Source organism: Macaca nemestrina, chromosome 3, assembly GCF_043159975.1.
Source record: "Macaca nemestrina isolate mMacNem1 chromosome 3, mMacNem.hap1, whole genome shotgun sequence".
NCBI lineage: Eukaryota > Metazoa > Chordata > Mammalia > Primates > Cercopithecidae > Macaca > Macaca nemestrina.
In genome coordinates this window covers 20,121,592-20,145,458 of record NC_092127.1, presented here as the reverse complement: position 1 = coordinate 20,145,458, position 23,867 = coordinate 20,121,592, and the positions used below count along the sequence as shown (strand labels likewise).

Sequence of the window (23,867 nt, the reverse complement as noted above, 5' to 3'; positions counted from 1 at the left end):
TGTATTCAACAAATGTCTATTGGTTACACTGTGTTTGCTAGACACTATTTTAGGGTCTGAACAGTTGTAACATTATTTATCTTGTAGTATTCTGTAGTTAGTAAAAACTTGCTTTTTGCATTTTGAGAAAAGCTGTGTAAGGATCATGTTACATATATTGTGCTTTCTCTTACAGAGTTGCCTTCCTAATAAAATTTCAATATATGGATATATGTATATGTTAGAACATTTGGAAGAAATATCTAAAAGCATAAAGAAGAAAATAATTTCTTATAATCACACCACCCAGAGTTTTTTTTTTTTTTATTCTTAATATTGCGATCTTAAGTTCTTCTATTTCCTATGTTCTCATTATCAGTTTTCTGGTAAGGATTTCTTTAAACAGGAAGCAAGGTGAATGAATAGTGACTGTTCAAATGTCACATTATTTGCTAATCAGTAATTAAACTGTAAAACAAGACAGGCTATATTTTCCTCATGCTATTAGAACATTTGTTTGTTAATGATGATAGAATACCTGGGCTTCAGAAATTTAAATTCCTTTTGTGAAGCTTAATAGTCTTTGACAGAACTTACTTATGGACTGTCTCAGCATAAAATATAAAAATAATAAGAAATAAGTCAAAACTTATGTGAGAGTAGGCATGGTTACTGATATTACCAAAACATAAGTTTTTTTTTCTATTATGCTTTCATAAATAATCCTTTAAGAATCTTGCTTCGGATCTAAATCAGTCCCACTCTTGGCAGCTCAATTAGGTTCTTTATCCCTTGATGAGACTTAATCTATTAATATAAGCCATTGTTATTGAAAGTAACATTGTGTATGTGTAGTTGAGATAAGTGAGTTATTAGGCTTGCATGTCTGCACTGTATTACCTCAAACATACTGTAGTATCCTAGTGTCTATGCATAAGATGTTATTTGTTTTCCATAATTTATGACCCGTTGTAGCCATGGGTCAATACAATGGAATTGATGGAGACAGGCAGCTAACAGATCGAAAAAACTGAATCAGCTTCCCTGTGAGGAAGAACAAAACTATATAATGATTAAAATTGATCTTCAGGCTGATAGTGAAGAGGCAGATAAAATATAAAATTGTGAAGGATATCATTAAAGTAAACATGAATCTGTTTAGTAAATCCCTGCGTGGTATAGCCAGGGATTACCTTTGTTGGGCAAATTGAATTTAATACTACTTTTCAAGGTGAGATGGTAAATGGCGAAGCTTCCTACTTAAGTAAATAATGTCAAGTCTAGAAGTATAAGTAGATTCAAAATAGAATTAGTTTAATGTACTATTGATAGATTAGAAATTAAGATGACATTTTAGAAATAGCCATCTTTAGGGGTATATTTCCTATATAGAAACAATCAAGCTCTCTCAAAATGTCTCTTCCTTTTTTATCAGGAAGAAATGCTTGGCTTATTTGGACTGTTAGTTTTACACTTTTTCTTCTTGATTTGTTCAAGATGTTTAAGTATTTTGGAGGTCAAATTTCTTTCTTCTACCAACCCTTTATAATGGATTTGATCTTTTGGGCCTGAGCCTCCATTTACTCCATGAGGGCCTGTAACAATTATTTAAATATTTAATGTATTAATAATAATTAATATTTATTAGAATTTCCTGTTAGCTGGATACTATTCTAAGTGGGGTTCTTTTTTTTTTTTCTTAAGAGAGAGGTATCACTCTTTCACCCAGGCTGGAGTGCAGTGGAGTGATTGTAGCAAACTGCAGCCTTGAACTACTGGGCTTAGATCCTCCTGTCTCACCCTCCTTGGTACCTGGAACTGCAGGCATGCAATACCATGCCTGGCTAATTTAAAAAACAAATTTTTTTTTTTTTTTTTTTTTTTTTTAGAGAGAGTCTCACTATGTTGTCCAGGCTGGTCTCCAACTCCTGGGCTCAAGTGACCCTCCTGCCTTGGCCTCCTAAGTAGCTGAGATTACAGGTGCAAGCCACTGTGCCTGACTTGTTCTAAGTGCTTTATGTATATGAAATCATTTAAATCCTCATCACAAGTTTATGAAGTAGGTACTGTTATAATCCCCATTTTCTAGTTGACAGGACTGAGGTAAGGAATTGTTAAGGAAAAGTCAGAATTCCATCCAGATATTTGGCTCATACTCAAATCATGAGGCTAAACTGCTTCTCACTACACGTATCTTCATAGTAACTTATGTTTTAAGTCTGGTAGAGGCATAAGAAAAACAAACATAATCCCGAGGAAGTTAGTAAATTTCTAGTGAATGATAGAAATGCAGAAATCTCTTCTTCCGCTAAAGTCCCAAAGAACATTGGGAAGAAGAGATGAGTCTCCTTTTGACAAGTGTTATCAAAGTAGACTGTTCTCACATACACAAGGGAACTCAAGTTCTTTTGGGCATTCCTGGTGGATATGATAAAATGAGTAAATGCTATGACAGGAGGAAATGCCTAGTATGTTGCTCTTGGATTAGTTTTGGTACAACAAAGGCAGTTTTGTTGTGAGTCACTGGAGAGGGTGGTGTAGAAAGGTGGAAGTTAGAAGAATGGCAGATCCTACAGGACTAACCACAAAAAGTGTAGCTTTGCCATTGAAATAGAAGTTTGGAATCTTATTTTTTCAAGTTTCTCCCTGAAATTATTTCTTGACATTATTAGCTCAGCAATGTATCTAAATAAAGCTTTTTTGGGTTTCTATTATAATAGAGGTTTGTTCCTTTTTCTTCCCTCTGAAAAGTATCATTTTTTGCACATTATTTGAAAATCCAGGTGTTATATGATGTTCTTATTGCCAGAGGGACATTCTGTAGGCTCTTCGTAAAATGATTTTAGGATTCAGATACTTACTGTATTTTTATTGGCCCTAATACTTTATCCAACTGGAAAATTAAACCTCTTCTTAAAAAATTAATCCATCGGCCGGGCGCGGTGGCTCAAGCCTGTAATCCCAGCACTTTGGGAGGCCGAGACGGGCGGATCACGAGGTCAGGAGATCGAGACCATCCTGCCTAACACGGTGAAACCCCATCTCTACTAAAAAATACAAAAAACTAGCCGGGCGAAGTGGCGGGCGCCTGTGGTCCCAGCTACTCGGGAGGCTGAGGCGGGAGAATGGCGTAAACCCGGGAGGCGGAGCTTGCAGTGAGCTGAGATCCGGCCACTGCACTCCAGCCTGGGCGACAGAGCCAGACTCAGTCTCAAAAAAAAAAAAAAAAAAAAAAAAAAAAAAAAAAAAAATTAATCCATCTAAGTGTCTGTAAATTAAAAGAACACCTAAAGATTGTTTATTTGGTGTCAAAAACTCCTTGTTTCTACAACAGCAGTATAAAACAAAGCCTGTTTTTAAATGTGCTTTTCCCACAGTATCTGAATTTCAAATCTTCAATAAAATGTGGCTCATATTACTACCTCTAGCTTGATTTTCTAAAAATAGCTAACACTTAAGTATGGTTAATTTTATGCCATCTCATGGCTTGTCAGAAATGCTTTGTATCAAGATTTCAAAGTGTGAACAGATTTCCTGCCGCATTGATTAAGTTTGTAATTTTGGCTGTTTTCCCAGCGTCGAGGTTTCTGCTTTGTGTTTATGCAGGAGACTGGTAGCTTAAATTGTACTTGAAGGTTTTGTTTCGTGTTTTTAAATTAACATATGTTTAATTTCTAGTTTCTTTGTAGCCCTTTGCAACTTTAATGAGGTCATAAAGTGGATTTATTCTGATTTCTCTAATAAATTTTATATATCTTTTTATTCATGTATTATACAGCTCATCATATATGCAGGCATAATAATTAAATGTGGAACCTGTTTCCAGTTACACAGATGTCTTAATGTCCACCTTATCATCTCTAACTAAGGATGTGGCTTTTTAATTTGAGGTGGCAACAGAACAGAAAAGAAAACAGTAAATTGAGTAATGGGCTTAGTATTGCTGCTGCCTGGTTGTGTATCTTTGGAAAAATTCTTTGGGATTTGGCATTAACTTGCAAGTCTTTGCAGTTTAGACAGTTAAATATGATTGAATGACTGAACAAATTTTAATAGCATATGCTTCTTTTATGCTATTCATTTACCCAGTAGACATTTAATTGACCACCTGCTAAATATGAGGCACTACTCTTGCCGTTACCTTTTTAATCTTTGATTTGGAGTCTGCTAACATTCTGGAACTTCCACTATCAACTTATAACGTTTACTTTCCCCTCCCTTACCAGGAAGGCCATTTCTTATCAGTACGGTCGCAGAGAGAGGGAAAAAAGAAACATATGGGGCTAGACTTCCTGCTCTTAACATACAGAAGCAAATAGGTTGTGAAGGAATACATGGTATTTTGGATTCCTACCTTCTTCCTTCCGTAATTTTTTTTTAAAAGGTTCATATGTTTTGTCTGTGTCTTATGTAACAGTAATCTGCATTATGAACTTAAATGACAAGGATCACCATTTCACATCTTTGGAGATTGATCACAGAGGTAATAAGGAACTCTTATTAAATAACTATATGCATTATTTTTCATGTAAAACCATTATTTGGGTAAACCCCTTTGAGAAAAGACTTAGGCTCCTACCAGTGTCGCTGTGATATTTACTAATAAGCTCAGTTTGAGGTGCAGCAATTAAGGTTTTTTGTTTTGTTTTGTTTTTTGTTTTTTTAAAGGGCAGTTCAGCAAATATATGTGGAAAGCTTGTGGGTAAAATCATATTTGTATTTATGGGAAAGCAGACAATTTTATTAATGCCTATATTTTTCTAGTTCAGTGTTTGTCAAACTTCAAGTTTTAACATGTTGATCATGAAACCAGTTGAATTGTGACCAGTATTTTAAAAGGAAAGATTAAAAAAACAAAGTAAAATATCAGTATATACCAACTAATAAGAGTAAGCATTGTTTACTAAACTTTGGTTTTATTTAAGTACATATCTATATACTATGTCAGTGAGAAACATATCTCAACTTTTTTTTGGAAAAACATTTCAAAAGCTAAAAAATAGTTTGAAAACCTGTTTGTAAGTACACCTGAGGTAAAGGTACACTTCCTGTGGCATAAGATGTCGGGAACAACTGAGGGTGAGAATGGGGATGCACTATTATCATAAACTTCTGCTAAAGCATAAGGATGTGAGTGCTGGGAGCAAAGCCGTGCTCACCACTTCTGCAGTTTTCTACTGCAGCATTTTAAATAATATAGGAAAAAGTGGACTGCAACCAAAGCAAAGAGGGATAGTGATGGTGAAGAGTAAGATTGTATTTATTGTCCAAAGGCTAAGTGCATATACATATGTGTTTGGGAGAAGGCATCACGTAATAGTTCTTAACCTACTCTGAGAGAAGGTTGTCCACATTTCTTAAAGTATACATGTAAACCAACAGTGAAATTATTTTAGTGACTTGAGAATCAAAGTGCTAGAGTTTGAATCCCTGTTCTCCTACTTGCTAGCTGTGTGACCTTGGGCCTGTTTAACTCTCAGCACCTTGTTTTCCAAATGTATAAAGTGGAGATAGTAGTACCTGTCTCATGTTGTTATGAGTATTATATGAACTAATATATGTAATGTCCTGAGAACAATGTCTGGCACACATTAAGTTACTCAATTAAAATTAGCTATTCTTACTGCTATTATTAGACATGAGCTAGATAACAGTGACCTCTGCATGGGAAAGATTATTTTAATTCTGATGTAGTTCAGTTTATCTGTTTTTTTCTTTTGTCTCTTGTGCATTCGTGTCATATCTAAAAAACCACTGCCTAACTCGAGATCACAAAAATTTACTCCTGTATTTTATAGTTTTAGCTCTTTAGATCTAGGATCAATTTTTAGTTAATTTTTATATATGGTATAAGGGAGGGGTACAATTTCATTGTTTTGCATGTGAATAGCCAGTTGTCCCAGCATCATTTATTCAAAAGACTATTCTTTCCTCACTAGAAAAAAATATTTCTTTTTTTTTGAGACGGAGTCTTGCCCTGTCTCCCAGGCTGGAGTGCGGTGGCGCGATCTTGCCTCACTGCAAGCTCGGCCTCCAAGGTTCACGCCATTCTCCTGCCACAGCCTCCTGAGTAGAAAAAATATTTCTTTAAAGAATAATGAATACTTTTTTTTTTCTTTTTAACCAGTCACTCAATTGGAAAAAGAATAATGAATAATTTTAAATAATTTTCCTACAGGTAAATTTAAGTCTTTTTGTTTAGATTACATATTAAGAAATAATGGATTTATATTTCCATAGGTGTGCTTGATCTTTATAAAGTTCCCTGTCTCTGAAAAAAAATAAAATAAGGCAAAACAATCTTCTTAATAGAGTTATTTTTGCAAGAAGGTTGCAAGCCAGTTTTAGTTCATCAGTTGAATAATTTTTCCTGCTTGCTGGAAGTATTTCAGTATTGATAATGTCTGAACTATGAAATTCATGAATCATGCATTTTAAGAATTTGTTTCTGTGTCCGTACCAGGCATAATGAATTAAGTTATCTGTTAAAAAAAAAATTGATTTTTGCTCAATATACAGTTCTAGAAGAACTTATTGTCCAAATTTTTAAGACTTTTTTTTCATTTTGAGATGGATCTCACTCTGTTGCCCAGGTTGGAGTGCAGTGGCACAACCTCTGCTCACTGCAACCTCCACCTCCCGGGTTCAAGTGATTCTCCTTTCTCAGCCTCCCAAGTAGCTGGGACTACAGGTGTATGCCACTATGCCCGGCTAATTTTTGTATTTTTAGTAGAGATGGGGTTTTACCATATTGGCCAGGCTGCTCTTGAACTCCTGACCTCGTGATCCACCCGCCTCAGCCTCCCAAAGTTCTGAGATTACAGGCGTGAGCCACTGCGCCCAGCCAGATTTTTGTTTTGTTTTGCTTTTTTTGGCTTTCTTTGTCATATTGTTAGTCTTTTGGTTAAGCAGTATTATAACTTAGTCATATGAGTAATATAATGCAACATGCTGAAGTGTGTGTGTGCAGGGGTTGGTTTTGGTTTGTTGTTTAAATAGATATGAGATCTCACTATGTTTCCCAGGCTGCCTTGAACTCCTGGACTCAAACAACACAGCCTCTTGCCACAGCATCCTGATTAGCTGGGACTACGGGTGTGTACCACTGCACCTGGCTTTTCTGATGAAATTTTAAATACTCAAATATTTCAGCAGAAATAATGGCTTGTGTTTATTGTTTTTCTACTATTTGTCAAGTGTAGTATTAAATGTTTTACGTAATGTATCTCCAGTCCACATATCATACTCTAGTAGAAGTGGGTAACAAAACCAAGGTACTCAAAGAGGTTAATAAGTAACTTGTGCTAGATCACAGAACTAATGGGAGGCAGAGCTGGAATTTGACTCTAGGTCTTTCTGACCTCAAAGTGCGGTAAAGTCATGGAATTTCTCTACTAGGCCACCTGGAAGAAAAGTGATCTTTTTTCCAGTCTTTTTTGTTACTGTTTTTCAGCCAGGAGATAGTGGAGTTGGGTAGTAGAACAGTAGTCACTGGCATCTGGTAGTCAGCCCTCCAAAAAAGTTTTTTATTTTATTTTTTTGTCGTAAACTTGGAAGCTACTAACTTTCAGGTCATACTTTCTTATCATCCAAGAGCTGGATATTTAGGTAACAGGAACTATGGAATTATCCTATGTCCTCTTGAAGGTTCAGCTATTAAAATGAATTGGTTCTGATCACCACTGTGCCAAGATTAACATTTCTAGGAGCCACAGTTTGATTGATCTAACTTGGATCTGTGTGTTTTCTTTAGCTGGGGAGGAGAAGGTACCTTGATTCATACCTTCACCAGGACTGCATGCAGTGAGGGACGGAAGTTTCCTTAAAATAATTGGGTTCTGTTATAGAAAGAAGGGGAAGGAGATACCAAGTGGGCAAAACAATCAGGTTCCATTACATAAATAATAACCCTAAGGTGAGGATAATAAATGGATAATATGATTATTTTAAGTTTGGAAATATACCTGGTTATTAGTATTGAATATCTGGTAGTGGGGTCTGAGAAAAAGTCGAGAATAAGAAAAGACTTAAAATCATAAAAATTAATTGGAAAAGAGGATGGCTGAGCAGATACATATGTGTTGGATAATGTTCATAATGTTAAACCAACACGAAGATTTGTTTAAATTGTAGTATGTAGCCAGGTGTGGTGGTGCTTGCCTGCAGTCCCAACTACGTGGGAGGCAGAGGCAGGATGATTGCTTGCGCCCAGGTTTGAGGCTGTAGTGAGCTATGATTCCACCACTGCTTTCCAACCTAGGTGGCAGAGCAAGACCCCATCTGGAAAAAAATAAAGTGGATAAATTATAGTATGTTATGACAAATACAGTTATCTGAAGTCACTGGAAATATGCGTGTACTTTTAATGATGTGAAATAATTTTTAGGAGGTATGAACGAAAAAAATCAACTTTTGTGTGTGGCTAGTGTGATCTTACCTATATCTCACTTACAGAAAATGTAAAAGGCTCAAACCAGTCACCACTTTAACAGTTCTAACTCTCTTGTTTACTTGATTCCCTTTTTTCTCCTCCCCAGCAATCCTCATGTAGTTAGGTAAAGTTGGTTCTTCATCTGGCTTATTGCAGAAACCCTAAGCCTGTTTACTTAAAGCTTTTTGAAACCCAGAGACCCATCTTTTGAATTCAAAAGTTTTGACTATTAAGAATTAGTCTTTTTGTATGTTTTTTGGCTGCATAAATGTCTCCTTTTGAGAAGTGTCTGTTCATATACTTTGCCCACATTTTGATGGGGTCGTTTGATTTCTTTCTTGTACATTTGTTTAAGTTCCTTGTAGATTCTGGATATTAGACCTTTGTCAGATGGATAGATTGCAAAAATTTTCTCCCATTCTGTAGGTTGCCTTTTCACTCTGATGATAGTTTCTTTTGCTGTGCAGAAGCTCTTTAGTTTAATTAGATCCCATTTGTCAATTTTGGCTTTTGTCACCATTGCTTTTGGTGTTTTAGTCATGAAGTCTTTGCCAATGCCTGTGTCCTGAATGGTATTGCCTAGGTTTTCATGCTTTTGGGTTTTACATTTAAGCCTTAAATCCATGTTGAGTTAATTTTTCTATAAGGTGTAAGGAAGGGGTCCAGTTCCAATTTTCTGCATTTGGCTAGCCAGTTTTCCCAGCACCATTTATTAAATAGGGATTCCTTTCCCATTGCTTGTTTTTGTCAAGTTTGTTGAAGATCAGATGATAGTAGATGTGTGGTGTTATTTCTGAGGTCTTTGTTCTGTTCTGTTGGTCTATATATGTGTTTTGGTACCAGTACTCTGCTGTTTTGGTTACTGTAGCCTTGTAGTATAGTTTGAAGTCAGGTAGCATGATGCCTCCAGCTTTGTTAATTTTGCTTAGGATTCTATTGGTTATACGGGCTCTTTTTTGGTTCCATATGAAATTTAAAGTAGGTTTTTCTAATTTTGCAAAGAAAGTCAATGGTAGCTTGATGGAAATAGCATTGAATCTGTAAATTACTTTGGGCAGTATGGCCATTTTCATGATATTGATTCTTCCTATCCATGAGCATGGAATGTTTTTCCATTTGTTTGTGTCCTTTCTTATTTCCTTGGGCAGTGGTTTGTAGTTCTCCTTGAAGAGGTCCTTCACATCCCTTGTAAGTTGTATTCATCATCACTGATCATTAGAGAAATGAAAATCAAAACCACAATGAGATATCATCTCATGCAAGTCGGAATGGTGATTATTATAAAAAGTCAAAAAACAATAGATGTGGGTAAGGCTGTGGAGAAATAGGAACGCTTTCACATTGTTGGTGGGAGTGTAAATTATTTCAACCATTGTGGAAGACAGTGTGGCAATTCCTCAAGGATCTAGGACCAGAAATGCCATTTGACCCAGCAGTCCCATTACTGAGTACCCAAAGGATTATAAATCATTTTGCTATAGACACATGCACACGTATGTTTATTATAGCACTATTTACAATAGCAAAGATTTCAAACCAACCCAAATGTCCATCAATGGTAGACTGGATAAAGAAAATGTGGCACATATATACTGTGGAATACTATGCAGCCATAAAAAAGAATGAGATCATGTCCTTTGTAGGGACATGGATAAAGCTGGAAGCCATTGTTCTCAGCAAACTAACACAGAAATAGAAAACCAAGCACTGCATGTTCTCACTGGGAGGGGAACATCACACAGGGAGGCCTATCGGGGGGTGGGGGACAAGGAGAGAGAGAGCATTAGGACAATACCTAATGCATTCGGGGTTTAAAACCTAGGTGATGGGTTGGTAAATGCAGCAAACCACCATGGCACATGTGTACCTGTGTAACAGACCTGCACATTCTGAACATGTATCCCAGAACTTAAATTAAAAAAAAAAAAAAGAATTTTTCTCCTCTTTGGGTTTCAGAAGCCTACATTTGAAACTGGGATACCATAATATTGAATCATGTTCTCCATGCTCTGCTGTGTATTTCTTTTCCTATGGCAATGGATGTCTCTGACTGAATTGGTGCGGGGAAGGTGTGTGGAGGGGTCAAGAAAATAGCGTGGAATAAGGAAACTTGCTTAGTCTTTCCTAGAGGTATTCCACTACAGCTCCACTACGGTCTTCACAGGTAAGTGAGAACTGCATATGCTTTGAGAAATGGGAGGTCCAAGGCAAATCCTGTCATTTTAGGTTAGTGACATCTAACTGTGGCCCGGCACAGTGGCTCACGCCTGTAATCCCAGCACTTTGGGAGGCCGAGGCAGGCAGATCACGAGGTCAGGAGATTAAGACCATCCTGGCTAACACGGTGAAACCCCATCTCTAGTAAAAATTTAAAAAAATTAGCCGGGCGTGATGGTGGGCGCCTGTAGTCCCAGCTACTCAGGAGGCTGAGGCAGGAGAATGGCGTGAACCCAGGACGTGGAACTTGCAGTGAGCCGAGATCGCGCCACTGCACTCCAGCCTGGGCGACAGAGCGAGACTCCAACTCAAAAAATATATATAAATAAAATAAAATAAAATAAAATCTAACTGTAAGAAGAGCTTTTACTGAGGAGAGAAAGAAAGGCATAATCAAGGAAGCTGCAGTCTCACTACTACCTTTATTTCATCCTAAGGATCTCTTTGTCTTCTAGAGTTTCCTCCAGATATCAGTTTTACAAAAGCCATATTTTTCCTAATTAACTTTCCTAATTTTATATATATGTGTGTGTATATATTTTTTTATGTGTGTGTATATATATTTATATATATTTTTATGTGTGTGTGTATATATTTTTTTGAGGCTGTATATATATTTTTATATGTATGCGTATATGTATTTATATTTTGTGTGTGTGTGTGTGTGTGTGTGTGTGTGTGTATATATATATATATATATATATATATATTTTTTTTTTTTTTTTTTTTTGAGGCAGGGTTTCACTCTGTTGCCCAGGCTGGAGTGCAATGGTGTGATCTTGGCTCACTGCAGCATCTGCCTTCAAGGCTCCAGCCGTCTTCCCACCTCGGCCTTCTGAGGAGCTGGGACTACAGACGTGCACCACCACACCCAGCTAATTTTTGTGTTTTTAATGGAGTCATGGTTTCACCATGTTAGCCAGATTAGTCTCAAACTCCTGGCCTCAAGTGAGCCGCCTGCCTCAGCCTCCCAAAGTGCTGGGATTACAGGTGTGAGCCACCATGCCCAGCCTTTGAAATATTATTTTAGGAAAAAAGAAGGAGGTGTACTTTATGTAGAAGAGAACTTTATGCTGTGACGGTACCTAAAAGATACATCCTTTATTCATGTGTAAGATGAAATTGAGAGGTAAAATTGGATATAGCATTTTTAACATACATAATTTTTTGTACTTATCTCATTTTAGCCTGTATAAGTTATATCTTTTTGGTTTTGTTTTGTTTTGTTTTGTTTTGTTTTTGAGACAGAGTCTTGCTCTGTTGCCCAGGCTAGAATGCAGTGGTGCAATCTCGGCTAACTGCAACCTTCATCTCCCAGATTGAAGCGATTCTCCTGCCTCAGCCTCCTGAATAGCTGGAATTACAGGCGCATTCCACCACGCCCAGCTCATTTTTGTATTTGTAGTGGAGACGGGGTTTCACCATCTTGGCCAGGCTGGTCTTGAACTCCTGACCTTGTGATCCACCCACCTCGGCCTCCCAAAGTGCTGGGATTACAAGCGTGAGCCACTGCGCCCAGCTGTAAGTTATATCTTACACAAATCTAGGTTTCAGACAATTATATGCAAAGAAACAGTGCAATAGGATTATTTTAAAGCCAGTGTTATTGTTAGAAAACATAATACCTTTAAAATTTCTTTTCACATTAGAAATACAGTGACTTCTCCCCAGTTTAGGATAGAAATTTTCCTTTTCCTCCCCTTCTTTATACTATTCAGGTTTCCATGTTTGACAGAACAAATTATAAAATATATAAGAGAAATTTTTTATAAGAGAAATATTTGAAATGTCACATACTAAAATAAATGTTTGGATGTTTGAAAATTTTCTGTTTCAGAGATTTTGAATTGGTGAATCGTTCTGTAAATTAAGATGTTAAGAGTAGTTTCCACAGAGTAATCATTTGAAAGTCACTGAAAGCAAGACACATGTCTGATGTAAATGTGTATTGCACTACTGTACCTTTTTATACCTCATAAAAGTGAGAACAGCAGTCTGTACTTTTCCACTTCGTCATTCATAAGTCTGTTGGAGAAATGTATATTTTGTTTGCTTATTATCTTCATGCTGCAAATAGCCTGGAAATTCTTTAAGTGGGGCTAGCGATGTATTATCGATACATGTTAAGTGGTATAGAAATTTCACTTTTTGTTTTTTGCACAAAGAGAATAAGATCAGTAGTCCATGTTTCTTCAGCTCTACCCAGAGAAGGGCAATGTAGGAGGGAAAACGAAGTTTGCAAAATATTTCATGGTAGGCTTTTTCTTAAAGTGACTTCAGACTTACAGAAGTTTAAAAATAGTGCAAAGAATCCCATATACCTGTCACCCCAGTTCCTGAAATGTTAATATTTTACCACATTTGTTCATTATGTCTCTATTCTCCAAGTACTGTATATGTCATTATATGTAATAAGTAGCATTTTATATAGATACAGGGCATGTATGCACTATATGTTTTTTTCTGAGCCATGTAAAGAGTAAAATGCAGATGTAACATGCTTTTATTCCTAAATACTTCAGTGTGTATTCCCTCAAGAAAGGGCATTTTCTTCTGTATAGCTACCGTACACTTCTACACTTTTCAAAATCAGAACATTTACGCTGATACCATAGTATGACATGATCTGCAGACCATTTTCCAGTATGCCAGTTGCCCCACTGTGTCCTTTAGTACAAAAGAAAAAAGGTTTTTTTCCTGGTCTAGGAGCTAATCCTGAAGCACATGTTACATTTAGTTGTTTTAATCTAGAACAGTTCCTCAGTTCTTTATCTTTCATAATCTTGACATTTTTGCAGAGTACACTCCATATATTTTGCAGAATTTCCCTTAGTTTGGGTGTATCTGGTTTTTCCTTGTAAGATTCATTTTATGCATTTTTGGTCAGAATACCACAGAAGTACTGTACATCTTACCAGAAAGCCATAAGTGGCTTTTGATTCTTCCCTGCAAATGCATTTTCTAAATGATCAGTTTTAATATTATGTGGAAAGCAGAGTCAGAGATTCTCACATATGTCAAGATATTATAAGTGTTCCTTATATATTTATTCTCCAATTGCTTTTTCTCAAGAAAATGTGCGGCCTTTCAGGTAGCTTTTACAAAGTGGAAGTCACTGCATCAAATTAGGATGAGGGGGCAGGGAAGAGCTTTATTAAAGCTTTAAGTTTAAGCTTTTGAGTATGTGTTGTATGTAAATGAACATGGGCATCATGATGCAGGGATTGGGCCTTTAAACCTTTGGCCAAGAATGGTATCAATTATTATTATATATATTTTTTGGAGTACTTCTGCTAAAACACTCAAATCAGTGCGCCACTCTCCTTTTAGGAGTTTTACACCTTTCCAAGGTACACTTTTTTTTTTTTTTTTGAGACAGAGTTTTGTTCTGTCGCCCAGGCTGGAGTGCGTTGGTGCAATCACAGCTCACTTCAGCGTCTACTTCCCAGGCTCCAGCAGTCCTCGCAGTTCAGCCTCCTGAGTAGCTGGGATTACAGGTGCACACCACCATGCCCAGCTAGTTATTGTAGAGATGGTGTTTTACCATGTTGCCCAGGCTGGTCTCCAACTCCTGAACTCAATCTATCCATCCTTCTTAGCCTACCAAAGTGCTGGGATTACAGGCGTGGGCCACCACTCCGGGCTTCCAATCCAGGCATTTAAAGTAATATATAGGGAGATAAGCGAGAACCCTGTTGGACCTGGTAGAAGCAAACAAACATTTATTAGTACTATTACATTGTTTAAAATATTACCCCCTTCTATATTCATGTCTGTTCTTACTGCCTCTTAGAATTATCAAAAAAACCTACTCTATAGTTTATTTGTCTTATATCTCAGCGGTAATAAAATTAGTTAATAGTATTGGCATCGTGGTTCTTTGTGCATTCCTCCCTTATCCCACCCCCAAATTGATTTCAAATGATCTCTTGCTCTAGTCTGAGAATGTTTATAGTGATTACGAAAAGTTCAGATTCTGGCTTTAACATCTGTAATTGTTTATTTATCTGTAAACACAGAAGAATGAGTTTGTTTAAACCAGAAAGATGGCAAGAGTAGTCTGGTAATTTTGCTCCATTCCTTAAAAGTCCTATAATAAAATAAACATATCTTGTGTTTTATTTTTACAGTGTTTTTTTAAACATTAGTATAGAGTGCCACTTCTTATATTCTATATCAAATAATTAGTTACATTTTCAATAATAAACTCTGGGTAATTTTTGGCATTAAAATCTGCGTTACTAAATAATTTGAGGATATAATTTATAATCACTTATGCTAAAATCACCTATTTGAAATTATGTATGAGGTTTTCAAAGTTCATAGTGCTTTGAAAAAATTTTAAATGTTTCTTTGTTTATGTATCTTTATTATAAACTGTAGCATATATCATATAGTTGTCAAGGATGCTGATAGATACTTAGTATTTAAAGGTGACTTGTCTAAAGTTACTCAGCTGTCCAGGACTAGAATCTGGGCCTTTTGGTAACAATTCATTGCTCTATTTACTTAATTGATGATTGGATTCATTAGAATTTCTCTATTTTCATAGCTGTCTCCATGGTTCTATGAAAATACTGTGTGTGCTTATACATATATGTATACCTCTAAGTACAAAGTAGAAAATGAAAGCTCACTTTCTGCTTTTGACAGTTCTAATCCCCAGAGATAACCTTTATTAATATGTTGTCTCATGTTTGGTCAAACTGTTTTCTCTGTATTCTGTGTATTACTGTATAAATTTTACACAGTAATTTGCATATTAAAAATGCTGATCTACACCTCGTCCTTTTTAAAAGCTGCCATATATTGTAGCCAGTTTTTTATACCAGTATATATTGATCAACCTTATTCTTTTTAACTGCTGCATTATATATAAATTACATGATTTCATTCATTACCAATAGATGAGACATTTCCATTGGTTTGAATTTTTCAGTATTACAAATAATGGTTCAATTAAACATTTAAGCCTTTGTGCACTTGTAGAATTAATTCCTAGAAGTAGAACCCTTATATTTTGATAGGTATTTCCAAATTGCTTCCCAAAATGCTTGTATCTCTTTACTTCCACTGTCAAGTCTAATAATTTTCACTTGGATTATCATATTTCTTACCCAGCCTGTTTTTTACACTCTAAATTCTTTTTCTTTTCTTTTCCTTTTTTTTTGAGACAGCATCCTGCTCTGTGGCCCAGCTGAAATGCAGTGGCGCGACAACCAACGTGGGCTCGAGCAATTCTCCCAACTTAGCCTACTGAGTAGCTGGGACTGCAGGCACATATCACCGTGCCCAGCTTTTTTTTTTTTTTTTTTTTTGTATTTTTAGTAGAGATGAGGTTTTGCCATGTTGCCCAAGCTGGTCTCAAATTCCTGAACTCAAACAATCCACCCGTCTCAGCCTCCCAAAATGGTGGAATTACAGGTGTGAGCCTCTGCGCCTGGCCTAAACTCTTTTTCTAACAGTAATATAAATTGTCTTTTACAGACTATACTCATATATGTTTCTTCCTTCAGAAGTAGGTGTTAAGTGTATCTAACATGGAATGTATAACTATAATTCTCATTGTGAAACCATAGCCTAATTTATTTCAAATTACAATTTAAAATTCATATTTTTTAGGAAGTTTTCTTAGATTAATCCACCTAGTTCCAGGTGTTACAGTCCCAAGATTTCTTTCTTTTTAACAAATTAAATATAAGTAACATGACTAGAATTGTAGTCAAAGAATATTGCAACTTTGGAACTTCAGTATTTGAACTTATTTTGAAATGTAGTTTGTTACATTATAAAAATATATTGCATCTGGAAGTCAGGGGTAGTTTTTTTTTTTTTAATTATCTTTGTATCTGCTACACTGTAAAGTGCTATTTATATAAAAAAATTCTTAATAGAAGTCTTCAGTTGTAAAGTCTGCCGTACAGACTTTAGATCAGGGATTGGCAACTATGAGCCATGTGCCAAATCCTGTCCTTCACCTGTTTTGTAAATAAAGTTTTATTGGAACACATTCAGACTCATTCATGAACATATTGTCTATGATTTCTTTTGTGCTACTATGGCAGAATTGAGTTGTTGCAACTGTGTGGCATCCAAAGCCTAAAATATTTACTCTCTGGCTCTTTGCCAACCCGTTTTAGATTATAAGCACTTTGGCATTAATATGTTTTTGTTTTCTTTCTGTAGCACATAGTAAGATGTTCTGCCCACATTGTGCATAATTTATGGGTTTATTCAAGGATTTATGCAAGTGTAGCTGCAAGAAAAAAAAACCTAGAAGTGAGCTTGCTAGATTGAAGAGCATCTGTGTATATTAAATTTTGTTAGCTTTCACCTTCCCAAAGGGATTATTCCATTTCATACTTAAACTACTAATTTTGTGATAGGACTTCTTTCTCCAAAGCTTTGCTGACTTAGTGCATTCACACACTTCATCTTTACTAATCTGATAGAGGGAAATGATATTGTGGATTTGATTTGTGTTTCTTTTTATGTGTTAGATTGAGCTTGTTTTCATATTTAAAAGCCACTTGTATTTCTTTTTCTTGAGCTATCTTTTAATGTCCTTCCTGATACATTTCTCAAGTCTGTGATACTCATATAAGATATATGATGAACATGTGTCAGATTTATTTGACTCTAATGAGGGAACCTGCCTGATGACAAGGCTGACTGAGAGGAGGATGTGTGAGATGAAGTGTATATCATCAGTGAAAGAAAGCAAATTCTTATAGGGCAAAAACAAAAACCACCACTCTAAGGGTTATTTTTTCTACTGGACAGAATTCATTTGCATTTTACCAGATAAAAATTACTATTTTCAATTTATCTTTTACAAGTCATTTTCTAATTTTACAGAGTCTATTCCCTAATCAGAATAGTCTTCAAAATTCTCCAGAGCATCAGGTGACTATGATGCAGGCTAATTGTTGGCACTCAGATTTAGCTTTAAAAGGACATGCCATAATATTTTGGCCTTATTTCCAAGTTTTGGATAATTTTTCTTAACATTTTTCTCTAATTGAAATGATTTCAAGTGATATTATTTCTGCCTAACTTGATAATGAACTTCTAAGAAGGTCACTTAGCTCACGATTGTGTCTTCTAAAACATACTCATCTTTCCTTTTTTCTTGTGTAGGAACTCATTATACAATGACAAATGGAGGCAGCATTAACAGTTCTACACATTTACTGGATCTTTTGGATGAACCAATTCCAGGTGTTGGTACATATGATGATTTCCATACTATTGATTGGGTGCGAGAAAAATGTAAAGACAGAGAAAGGCATAGACGGGTAAGTGTTTTTAGTAAAAATTTTTAAAAATATAGTGCATAATTAGATCTTTTAATAATGTATTTCTGCCAGTGATCTCAGGCTGCCAAAATATGTTTACATTTAATATAAGTAAATGTCTACATTTCATATGTGGTACCTGTTTTTTTCTTTTTCTATGTTTAATTTTTTTAGTTTACTTATACCCTGTATCTTTCCAGAAAGGATTTCAGGTAGCTAAAAAAACAAGGAAATACAATAAGAAGACAAAATAAGAAGGAAAGGGAAAAATACAGCACAGGAGTTGGGGGGAAGAACAAGCCAAGTTCAAGATATGGAGATCAGCATGATTTTTGCCTTTGAGCAACCCACCAGCTAAGGCAAAAAAGGAAACTCACTGCATAACTCTTACCTATGAAAAAAGAAGAAATCTACTAGGGGCAGATAGTTTTGTGGGATTTTGCTGTTTTCTTTTACCTCCTTTCCCAGTATTTGATTCTGAGATATTTCTCAACTTGGATCCCAAATAAAGCTTATTGAATGTTGTAATGTTTTACTGTTTTTTTAAAAAATGGCTTTAACATATAAAAGTACAATTTATGGATCCTTTTTGTTCATGGTCATGACTTACATTGATAATGTAATCCAAAATACATTTTTTATTTTGTATTTATTTATTTATTTTTGAGACGGAGTCTCACTCTTCTGCCCAGGCTGGAGTGTAGTGCTGTGATCTTGGCTCACTGTAACCTCTGCCTCCTGGATTCAAGCGATTCTCCTGCCTCAGCCTCCTGAGTAGCTGGGACTACAAACATGTGCCACCATGCCTGGCTAGTTTTTATACAAAATACGTTTTTAAAGAAAAAAAATTTTTTTTTCTTTTTTTTTGAGACTATCGCCCGTTCTGTTGCCCAGGCTGGATTGCAATGGTGCAATCTTAGCTCACTGCAGCCTCTGCCTCCCAGGTTCAAGCAATTCTTGTACTCAGCCTCCTGAGTAGCTGGAATTACAGGTGTGTGCCATCATGCCAAGCTAATTTTTGTATTTTTAGTAGAGATGAAATTTCTCCATTTGGCCAGGCTAGTCTCAAACTCCTGGCCTCAAGTGATTGGCTGACCTCAGCCTCCCAGAGTAGAAAATCTTTTTGAAAAATAAAATTCCAAATCTCAAAAGGCCCTATATAATTTTGGTGTTGGAAATTTACTTGTCAGTAAAAATGACTATTTACACAAATTATAAGCTTCCATATTAATGTATATGTGTGTGAAACCTGAAATTCAAATTATATTGTTTATGATAGGTAACAGCTTCTGAGATTCATCAGATGATATTTACCTTTAGGGCATATCTAAAAATAAAATATAATACATGAAATCAGTGCTTTAATCTAATGATTCTTAAATGTTTTGGTCTCAGATCCCCTTTAAATTCTTAAAAAATATTGAAGAGCCCCAAGGAGCCTTCGTTTACGTGGTTTTTGTCAATAGATATTTACCTTATTAGACACTAAAACTGAGAATTTAAAAAAAAAAAATAATAACATAGTATATAACATAGTATCTGTGACACTATGTTCATAAAATTTTAGAGAAAACTGAGATCAAAGGAAACCAAAACAGTCTGGTCATAGTGGCTCATGCCTATAATCCCAGTGCTTTGGAAGGTTGAGGCAGAGGATCGCTGGATCTCAGGAGTTTGAGACCAGCCTGGACATGTATGGAGACTCTATCTCTACACAACAAAGCAAAAATTAACTGGGTGTAGTGTCTTGCGCCTGTAGTCCTAACTACTCGGAAAGCTGAGGTGGGAGGATCCCTTGAGCCTGGGAGTTCTAAGTTACAGTGAATTATGATTGCACCACTGCCCTCCAACCTGGGTGATAGAGCAAGACCCTGTCACCTTCCAAAACAAACAAAAACCACTTTTTTCTCTGAGTGTGTAGATGGTTAGTGTACAGTCCTTGAAAACATTGCAAATGGTATAGCAATATATGAAGCAGCCAGTATGTGTCCTAGCTAATTTTATCAATCACCTCTCTTCCTAGACCAATCAAATATTTTTCAATATTTTGATCCATGCTTATTGTATAAATGAAGTTTTTTAAAGCTGGAAAATTCCACACATTTATATACTTACTATTGTTCTTAAAAATTATTATCATTATTTTGAGCAGAGTCTTGCTGTGTTGCCTAGACTGAAGTGCAGTGGTGCGATCTCGACTCTCTGCAACCTCCGCCCTCCAGGCTCAAGCAATTCTCGTGCTTCAGCCTCCCAAGTCGCTGGGATTACAGGTGTGCGCTACCACGCTGGCTAATTTTTGTAGTTTTAGTAGAGATGGGGTTTCGCCATGTTGGCCAGGCTGGTCTCAAAGTCCTGGCCTCAAGTGATCCACCTGTCTCGGCCTCCCAAAATGTTGGGATTACAGGTGGGAGCCACTGCTCCCAGCCTACATTAAATTTTAAAGTCTTTCTATGTCAGGCCATATACCCAATCTAATTCTTTTTTTCTGTGAACTTTTTTGTTATACTTGTAGCCTTCTTACCCCAGATGATTTCCAAGCAAATTGACATTCTGTAATTTCAAATATTACTATTTCAGTATTTTACAAAATGGTTGCAGTTTAATTGTTGTTCCTTTTTTATTTATTAGCTTGCATATTTCTATAGAGAGTTTACCCCACATCAACCATTTGGATTCCCTGAAGTAAAGATGGTACAGGAAAGGGAGATACCTTGAAATACTAGGTTCCTTAGCATCCTCAAAGTTGACCAATGATATTTTTTGCTTGTTTGGTTGTTGTTTGTTTCTGTGTCTTCATGGACTCATGGTTTTAAGCATATTTGTGTTTTAATCATCACTGTTATTATTCTTATTGATGTTCATGTTATTCCATTTTAGATTAGTGGGAGCTTATTTAGTTTACTATCTGTGTCCTTTGTCATGTCCTTAGATAATCCTAATCCTAATCCTGATTCATCATAGACATTTCCTGCAGCAAACCTGGAATCAGCCATTTCACCAAGGAGCTCTCTGATTCCATTGAATGAAAATATAATATAGGTACAATCTGGGCATTAGGTGATACTTGTTGCTTCTGGGTTGGCTATTGTTTCTAGCCTCCTAAGTGTATATGACTCTTCTAATTTGAATTCATGACTATGGGGCTAAACCTCTAGTTCTTAAATCTGCTTTTCCTTTAAGTCGTGCCAAAAATCTGAACATCACAAACATAGTCATTTCATTTACCCCATAATACACACATACAACATTGTCAGAATAACAGTACCAACACCATCTCCAACAATATGCCTACTGAAATATTTTAGGTAATCTGCCTCCAGCCTCCCGGGTAGCTGGGACTGCAGGTGCACACCACCATGCCTGGCTAAGTTTTTTTTTTTTTTTTTTTGAGACAGAGTCTCGCTGTCTCCCAGGCTGGAGCGCAGTGGCGCGATCTCGGCTCACTGCAAGCTCCGCCTCCCGGGGTCACACCATTCTTCTCCTGCCTCAGTCTCCCGAGTAGCTGGAGCTACAGGCGCCTGCCGGCACGCCTGGCTAATTTTTTGTGTTTTTAGTAGAGACGGGGTTTCACTGTGTCAGCCAGGATGGTCTCAATTTCCTGACCTCGTGATCCACCCGCCTCGGCCTCCCAAAGTGCTGGGATTACAGGCGTGAGCCACCGTGCCTGGCCTTTTTTTTTTTTTTTTTTTTTTTTTTTATTTAAGAGACTGGGTCCTCCTATGTTACCCAGGCTGGTCTGAAACTTCTGGCCTCAAACCATTCTCCTGCCTTTGCTTTCCAAAGTGCAGAGATTACAGGCATGAGCCACTGCGTCTGGCCTATCCTTTATTTATTCCACCACAGTTGCATCTACAAATTACTTTGTTGTAAAGTCCCTTGGAATAGTTTCTTCTGTGGCATTGTGTTACCAGTTAGATGCACCTTCGATTCATTTAACTTTATTTCGATTTTTAAGGTTTGCTTTTTAGATTTAGTTTTGTTTTATTATACATATATGAAGTATTTCCATGGTTCCAAAGTTAAATGTACAAAGCAGGTATGTTCAAAGAAGTCTAGTTTCTGTCTCTGTCCCATCCAACCTATTGTCTTCTTGCCCTTATAATAATTTACATTTTTACCTTTATGGTTTATCTTCTGATTTTTAAAAATATAAGCATGAATATTTATATTCCTGTCTTTTAGCATACTTTTAGCCATCTTGCTTTTTTCCTGTATAACACTACATGTATCTCATTCTTTTTTAATTGCTGCAGAATTTTTCATCACATAGGTATACTGCAATTTATTTATCTGATGCTGTATTGATGAACATTTAAATGATTTCCAGATTTTAGGAATGGTGATGATTGAATTCTCTGTACATATATCTTTTTTACTTGATACACTCCATCAAGCAACTATTTAAGTGACTGACTGTGGTGCTGTGCAAGCAGTTATATAAAGAAAACAGTGGTGACTCAGTCTGAAAACAGCTTAATATTATCATGTTTTCTTACACATTATTTATTTTTATTGAGGAAAAGCAACATGGAGTTTAGTGATTATTTTTGAAAGAAATAACCTATTTCTAATTCTAAAGAATGGTTAATATCTGTGTTTGGTTGCTTATAGGGTAGAAGGGATAAAATTGCCTTGTTCAACTTAGAACTTACTGTGTCATTTTAGTGGGGCATTGTGACTTCAAATAGACCCGATGCTTGAAATAGACTGGGTCATTGAATTCCAGCTGTAGCCCTTCTTCAGAACAGTTGAGCACTGAACATCACAAACATAGTCATTTCATTTACCCCATAATGTTATTATTCTTATTGATGTTCATGTTATTCCATTTTAGATTAGTGGGAGCTTATTTAGTTTACTATCTGTGTCCTTTGTCATGTCCTTAGATAATCCTAATCCTAATCCTGATTCATCATAGACATTTGATGAAATGGGCTGAAAATATGGCTTTTTTTTGAGATGGAGTCTAGCTCTGTTGCCATGGGCTGAAAATATGGCTTTTTTTTGAGATGGAGTCTAGCTCTGTTGCCCAGGCTGGAGTGCAATGGCACGCTCTCAGCTCACTGCCACCTCCACCTCCCAGGTTCAAGTGATTCTCCTGCCTCAGCTTCCCAAGTAACTGGGATTACAGACACCCACCACCACGCCCGGCTAATTTTTGTATTTTTAGTAGAGATGGGGTTTCGCTGTGTTGGCCAGACTGGTCTCGAACTCCTGACCTCGTGATCCACCCGCCTCGGCCTCCCGAAGTGTTGGGATTGCAAGCATGAGCCACAGCGCCCATTCGATGATACGGCTTTTTAAAGCAACAATCCTAGTAGAACAGAAGAGAGGTGTTGACTAGTAAGGAATTTAGGTTTAGAAGTACATTCTTAGTAAGAGAGGTGAGACTTACCTTCTTGTGTTTTAGTATAGTGAGTTCTGGATCAAATCTATTACTCTTGTTAATCTCCTAACTCCCTACACTATATTCAGTAGAGGACACTTTTGCCTTACACAGTAAAGAAAGAGCCTCTGGATTCTACCAGTGGAATTGGAGCTCTCCAAACCTGCATATTAAAAGGCCTATAAGTTTTAGGGAGTCCCTTTGTCCACATGATTATTCTATAATACATTGTATTTATGGACATGGTATTATTATACACAGATCCTGTCTTTTAAAGAACATTGTAATCTACTTAACTGCTAGGACCAGAGAATGATAATTCAAACCATATTGTCTTATAGAAGACATATGTAAAAGTTAGTTATGTGTACCAACTGAAGTTCAAATTTGATTCCATTTAAAACAATCTGGGTCAGATTTTATATAGTTTGTGGACCCTTTGCATTCAAATCTCAAGGTTCTTATTAAAATGCAGATCTTGGCTGGGCACGGTGGCTCACACCTGCAATCCCAGCACTTTGGGAGCCCGAGGCAGGTGGATCATTTGAGCTTAGAA

General features: G+C 36.5%; 1 protein-coding gene across 8 annotated transcripts in view; it reads left to right on the top strand.

The window, feature by feature from the left end:
• Positions 1–23,867, top strand: part of LOC105466695 (chloride voltage-gated channel 3) — a 109,453-nt gene that overhangs the window by 48,047 nt on the left and 37,539 nt on the right. For 6 of the 8 annotated variants that reach the window (XM_071092834.1, XM_071092833.1, XM_071092832.1 and 3 more), the window contains one exon: positions 17,768–17,925. In XM_071092834.1, the coding sequence (XP_070948935.1) occupies positions 17,768–17,925 (158 nt within the window). Of the gene's footprint in view, positions 1–4,392; positions 4,463–15,945; positions 16,052–17,767; positions 17,926–23,867 lie in introns of those variants that run through there. The other 2 variants (XM_071092839.1, XM_071092835.1) reach the window with 2 other exon arrangements.